Raw genomic sequence first — 6,893 nt, 5'->3', positions numbered from 1 at the left:
CAGAGGCTCCTTTCGCTATCTTCATATTTTTGGATTCTTTTTTCGTTTTTCTTTTCCGGTTGGGTGTTTTTTGCTTCTTCATATTTCAAATCTTTGACTTGATTCTGGTGATCCTCTCATCTGCTATTGGATCTCTGTATATTATTCTTTATTTCAGTCAGTGTATGTTGAATTTCTGACTGGTCCTTTTCCATTTTTTTGGCATTCTCATTTAGATCCTTGAAGGTCTCACTAAGTTCCTCGGAGGTTTGTAGAAGATTCTTGAGTAACCTTATAACTGTGGTTTTGAACTCTATATCCAGTAGTTTGCTTGGTTCCATTTCTTTCATTTGTGACATGTTTCCTTATCCCTGCATTTTGGCTGCTTCCCTGTGTTAATAAAGTGGCTTTGTGTGCTAGGTGTCCTATAGGGCCCAGTGGCTCAGCCTCCCCAATCACCTGAGGTGGACACTCTTGATGCACCCCTTTGTGGGCTTGTAGTTAAGCCTTGACTGCTCTTGGTATCTCTGGGAGGAAATGACCTCCAGGCCAATTGACTGCGAGGACCCGCTGTGTCTATAGTGGAAGAACTGCTGTGCTGGAGACACCCTTATGGGGCAGGACTTGCTTCAGTGGAGCTTTGGTGCTCACTGAGTCTGCCTCTTGAGTGTGTCATTTATGGATGTGAGGAGTTGGAATCTAGTATCTGACCACTGGGTACACTGGCTCTTGGATCTCCAAGGAGGTGCAAAGTCAGCTCACCTTGCAGGAGCTACAGTGAGATCTGCAGATTTCTCCTCTTTGTTTGGGGTTTGGAAGTTTTGGAGCTCTCTGACCCAGCTGCAGTTTGTTAGGTTAGGCTGCAAAAGGACAGGCGATTCATTTGCACCGCTACGCACAGCTTTGGTGGGGTTGTACGTTGGGTGGGGCGGGGTCTCAGAGAATCACCAGGGCAGAGCAAACAGCAATGGCTGTCCATCAGCCCTCTCCGCATCTCCGGGTCTCCGCGTCCTCGAGTCCCGCACCCGCACAGTAACAATGATCCCTGCGAGCAGCTCTGCGATAAAGCCACCCTTGCTTTCTGACCCACTGCCAGACAGTCCAATTTCTCCCTGTAGGAGTCTGGGTCCCCAGAGTCTCGCCGGAAATGGGTTCAGTGCAGTCAGGGAACTTGTATCTCCCTTCCAATTGAAAAAAACCGCACACCCAGTTACAGCCCGTTTCGTGTGCCTCCATACCTCTTCTCTTGGATCCTCCGCACCTCCTACCCAGTCTAAATGCACTTTTTTCTTTCCTTCTAGCTGTAGAACTTCCACCCAGCCAGCTTTCCTGTTGTTCTGGATGATAGCTGTTTTGTATTTTAGTTGTAGTTTTGATGTGGTTGTGTAGGGTGGCATGTACAGGTATATACCTTATGCCAACATCTTCTAAAGCTGTAAAGTGTTTCTTAAGTATGTAGTTGAGTCTTGTTTTTCTCTCCAAGGTGACAGTCTGTTATTTAATTAAGATGTTTAAGCTATTTATTTTTAATTATTAAATGATTCAGTTTAAATCTATCACCTTGCTATTTGTTTGCTATTTGTCTTACAATTTCTTAACCTTTTACTCTTTTTCTGCCATCTTTTGAATTATTTTATATTGTTTTATCTCTTATTAGCTATACCAATTTGTTAGATTTTAGTGGTTGCCTTATGGTTTATAGTGTTCATCTGGAACTTAATAGAGATTACTTCAAGTAGATTATACCACTTTATCCTATATAATAAAAGGCTAATATGCAAATCGACCGAACCACGGAACAACTGGTCACTATGAAGCACACTGACCACCAGCGGGCAGACACTCAATGCAGGAGCTTCCCCCTGGTGGTTAGTTTGCTCCCACAGAGGGAATGCCACTGAGCCAGAAGCCGGGCTCACAGCTGGCGAGCCCAGCAGCAGTGGTGGGAGCCTCTCCTGCGTCTGTGGCAGCACTAAGGATGTCTGACTGACACTTAGGCGGGGAGTGATCCTAAGCCATCAGTCGGACATTCCCCAAGGGCTCCCGGACTGCGAGAGGGCGCAGGCCAGGCTGAAGGACCCCCATCCTGGAGTGCACAAATGTGGTGCACTGGGCCTCTAGTATATTATATAAGAATCTTACGATGGCACTCTTTATTTGTCTCCCCTTTTCTCCTTTGTGCTGTTTTTGTCATACATTTTCATTCTACATGTGTTATAATACATTGTTGTTATTTTTGTTTGAAAATAGTTATCTTTTTAGGTCAGTGAACAGTGGCCCACAGCCCAGTTGTCTATTTTTATAAATAAAAGTTTTGTAGAAACACAACTATGTTAATTTGTTTATATCATTTTTTACTACTTTCATGCTGCAACAGCACAGTTGAGTAATTGTCACAGAAACTGCATGGCCTGCAAGCCTATAATATTTATTATCTGACCATGTTAGTGTTTATCAACCCATTTTAAAGAAATGAAAAACTTAGAGAATTTGTTTCTAATATTCAGCCACATGTTTATCATTCTGGTGTTCTTCACTTCTTCATATATATCGCAATTCTGTCCAAAAGGTATAACTTTCCTTATGCCTGAAGAACTTCCTTTAATACATCTTTTGACACAGGCTACGGGCATTGAATTCTCTTGTGTTTCATTTGTCTGAAAACAACTTTAACCTGCCTTTCTTTTTGAAGGATACTTTTGCTGGGTATAGAGCTTTAAGATGTGTGTTTGTGCATTTTTTCCTTGTTTGTATTTATGATATATTGAACTTCTTTTTTATATATATTTTATTGATTTTTTACAGAGAGGAAGGGAGAGGGATAGAGAGTTAGAAGCATCGATGAGCGAGAAACATCGATCAGCTGCCTCCTGCACAACTCCTACTGGGGATGTGCCTACAACCAAGGTACATGCCCTTGACTGGAATTGAACCCGGGACCCTTTGGTCCGCAGGCTGACGCTCTATCCACTGAGCCAGACTGGTCAGGGCTATTGAACTTCTTTGATGTATGGAGTTTTTATAGTTTTCTTCAGGTTTGTCATAATTTTGGTGATTATTTTCCTTAATATTTTGTATATAAACCTCCCTTTCTTTTCTTTTCCCAAGAATCCAATTACACACATTAGACCACTGATAAAGTCCTAGAATTCAGTCATATTCTTTTTTTTTATATTCTGAGCTTATTTATAGATTGTTTACATTATTATGTCTTTCAATTCTCTCACCTGCAGTGTCTATCTAATCTGTTAATCGTATTTGGTGACATTCTCACTTTAGATACTGTATTTTTTTTATCTCCAGAAGTCCCATTTATTTTGTTGTTTTTATTTTTCATTTATTTCTACTTTATGTTCATGTTTTATTTTGTTTTTTAAATTTTATTGATTTTTTACAGAGAGGAAGGGAGAGAGAGAGAGAGAGTCAGAAACATCGATGAGAGAGAAACATCGATCAGCCGCCTCCTGCACATCCCCCACCAGGGATGTGCCCGCAACCCAGGTACATGCCCTTGACCGGAATCAAACCTGGGACCCTTCAGTCCGCAAGCCGACGCTCTATCCACTGAGCCAAACCGGTTTCGGCTATGTTCATGTTTTTGTTTAAGTTCTTAAGAATATTGCAGCTATTTTAATTTCATTGTTTGCTAATTTCACCATTTCTGTAATTTCTCGTTCTATTTCTATTGATTGGGTGGGGTTATTTTCTGTTTATGAGTAATGTTTTCCTGCTTTTTTTATGGGAAATAATCTTTTAATTGGATGTGAATTTGACATTTTTGAATGCTAAAATTTTTATATACATTTGAAGAGTTAAATTTTGTATGACAAGAAGTTATTTGTGGATCAATTTTATCCTTTTGTGGCTTGTTTTTCATCTTCTTTAGGACAAGTGTAGAATAGCCTGTCCTAACGATCCAGTTCAGTCCCAATATTAAGGTGGGAATCATCTGAGGACTACTGAGTGCCCATGTACTCAACATTTCTTACTGTAGCTGGTAGGAATATGAACAATTTATAGTGCTGCATAAAATCTGAGAATTACTAAGATTACAGCTCTCTATGCATTATTTTGTTCCTGTTAATCTTTGCAACTCAGTAAGACCTCTGCTTGGGATTCCCTTCCTGCACCATAGTTTAAAAATTGCTTCAGGCAGAGAACAGGGACTATTTAATAGGGCTTTTACCTCATTTGTTACTTACCTCCTTTTAGGGATCACAGTACTACATTGCTTACTGTCCAATGTCAGAAGACAGGTTTTTTTCACATATTTGTTCAGGTTTCTTTTTTATTATTTAAAGAAAAAATGGAAGTCATTAAATGTCATTGTCTTATTTTTTTTTTATCACCCCTCTCCCCTTTGGCAATCATCAGCTTGTTCTCTATATTTGTGGGTCTGGTTTTTTTGTTTGTTTGTTTATTTATTAATGTATTTATTTATTTGTTGTTGTTTTATATCACATATAAGTAAAATCATTTAGTATTTATCTTTTTAAAATATATATATATATTATTGATTTTTCACAGAGAGGAAGGGAGAGGGATAGAGAGTTAGAAACATCAATCAGCTGCCTCCTGCACACCCCCCTCCCACCGGGGATGTGCCTGCAACCAAGGTACATGCCTTTGACCAGAATCGAGCCTGTGATCCTTTAGTGTACAGGCTGACACTCTACCCACTGAGCCAAACCGGCTAGGGCAATATTTATCTTTCTTTGTCTATCTTATTGCACTTAGCATAACACCCTGTAGGTCCATCCATGTTGTCACAAATGGCAAGATTTTGTTCTTTTTTATTGCTGAATAATATTTCAGTGTGTGTGTGTATGTGTGTGTGTGTGTGTGTGTGTGTTTCCTAGAGGCCCGGTGCATGATATTTGTGCATGGATGTGGTCCCTAGGTTGATTGGAGGCTGGGCCGGCCAGGGGAGTGGGGCTGATGGGGGCCCAGATCAGGCTGGTTGGCTGCCGTAGTGCATGTTATAGCCAATGGTCGTTCTGGTCGTTCTGCCATTCTAGTCGCTAGGCTTTTATATATATTGATTATTGTATTATTTTTTATACGAACAACTTTAAACCTACTTTTGCCCTGTTCTATATATACTAAAATATTTACAAATGAATGTACTAGTATATCTTGTAAAAAAAATAAAAGAAAGTGGAGGGGGAGGGGAAGAGTAGGTGAGGCTATAGGTCAGGGGTTGGCAAGTTTGTTTTATAAAGGGCCAGGCCATAAATGTTTTATTTTCAGGCCATGTAGTCTCTATCATGTTAGTCAAGATTACTATTTATTTTTGCACTAAAGCAGCCTTAAAAATGATATGTAAATAAATGAGCCTGTGTTTTAATAAAATTATTCGCAGAAACAGACAGCAGCCAGATTTGACCTGTGGGCCTGACTGGGTGAAATAAGATTGGCCATGTGTTGGTAATTGTTAAAGCCAGGTAATGGGCACGGTAGTGTTTATTGCACTATCATCACGGCTGTCATTTATGTCTGAAATCTTCCATAATAAAAAGTTAAGACAAGTTTCTTTAAAAGATAGGTTAAAGAAAAGACTTTAACTTATTTATTTAAATACATTCATGAAAATAATTTCATCTCTTCTGAAATTATTTCTTAATACTAGCTTCACTACAGACTTCATTGCAACAATATGAAGAAAACAACACCAAAATCAAGCAATTGCTTATGAAAACCAAGAAAGAACTGGCAGATTCAAAGCAAGCAGTATGTTAATTCCTCAGTTTCTCATTTTAATACTTACTTATAATATATTTATGAATAACTTCTGTTTAAAATTTAACCAAGATTCTTATTCTGTAGGAAACTGATCACTTAATGCTTCAAGCATCTTTAAAGAGTGAGCTAGAGGCAAGCCAGCAGCAAGTAGAAGTCTATAAAGTAAGAATCGTTTTACTTTTTAAGATTTAGAAAAAATTTTCCATGTAGAAGTAAAATACCATTTAGGGATTTTGCTAAATATTATTGTATATCAATCATACACATAGTTGGCCCTTCATAGCTGCGGGTTTTGCATCCTCAGATTCAGCCAACCATCTGCAGATGTGAAGAGCCAACTGTATGCATTGTTCTGTGCCATTTTATATTAGGGGCTTGAGCATCCACGGATTTTGTAACACTGGGTTTCGGGAACCAATCCTCGACAGATACTGGGGTAGGGGGGTCAGTTGAATCCCCCCGCCCCCGAATATAGTTCCATTGAACTATAACATGTAGTCTGGAATTCTTTTTCATGATTTTTTTTAAGGAAACCTAATTTATTTAAAAAAATGTTTCAATAATAAATAATTCTGATATTTATGTCACTTAATTATTTGAAACTCATGTCTCTAAACTCAAGTTTATGTTTAAAGAAAGTCTGTTTAACAAGTGAAAATCATATTTGCTATAGCTTAATTAAAAGATTTTTCCTCCAGATTCAGCTGGCTGAAATGACATCTGAGAAACACAACGCTCACGAACACCTGAAGGCCTCTGTAGACCAGCACCAGCGCGCCCTGAGCGTATACCAGCAGAAAGTGACAGCCCTTCAGGAAGAGTGCCATGCTGCCAAGGTTTGTTCCTCACCCCGAAGCAGCATGCCAGAGACGCTGTTACCCACTGGGTAGCACTTCACTTGAGGGCTGTGGTCTGGCTTTTTAGTGTTTGCTGTCATTTAAGAACACTTACAAAATGAATACCAGATTCAGCTCATCTGACCCTAACCCCAACCCCATCACAACCCTGTCACATGAATAACTCTTTCTTTGCCAAGAGGAAAGACATGCATACATGTTGTTTTCACTCCAACTTTGTTTTACAATTTCCATGTGTAAGAAAGTTACTGTTTTAAAGTTTTTATTAGAGAAGTGTTACAGTTCTTCCTGAGGGCTAAATAATTATAAAATACT

The 6,893-nt window shown here is 39.2% G+C and overlaps 1 protein-coding gene across 3 annotated transcripts in view; it reads left to right on the top strand.

Moving 5' to 3' along the window:
• Positions 1 to 6,893, top strand: part of GCC2 (GRIP and coiled-coil domain containing 2) — an 89,907-nt gene that overhangs the window by 51,301 nt on the left and 31,713 nt on the right. For all 3 annotated transcript variants that reach the window (XM_006763887.2, XM_015564011.1, XM_015564012.1), the window contains exons 14-16: positions 5,609 to 5,709; positions 5,806 to 5,883; positions 6,420 to 6,557. In XM_006763887.2, the coding sequence (XP_006763950.1) occupies positions 5,609 to 5,709; positions 5,806 to 5,883; positions 6,420 to 6,557 (317 nt within the window). The remainder of the gene's footprint in view (positions 1 to 5,608; positions 5,710 to 5,805; positions 5,884 to 6,419; positions 6,558 to 6,893) is intronic.

Source organism: Myotis davidii, unplaced genomic scaffold (assembly GCF_000327345.1).
Source record: "Myotis davidii unplaced genomic scaffold, ASM32734v1 scaffold979, whole genome shotgun sequence".
Classification (NCBI taxonomy): domain Eukaryota; kingdom Metazoa; phylum Chordata; class Mammalia; order Chiroptera; family Vespertilionidae; genus Myotis; species Myotis davidii.
This window is presented reverse-complemented; position numbering and strand designations above follow the sequence as displayed.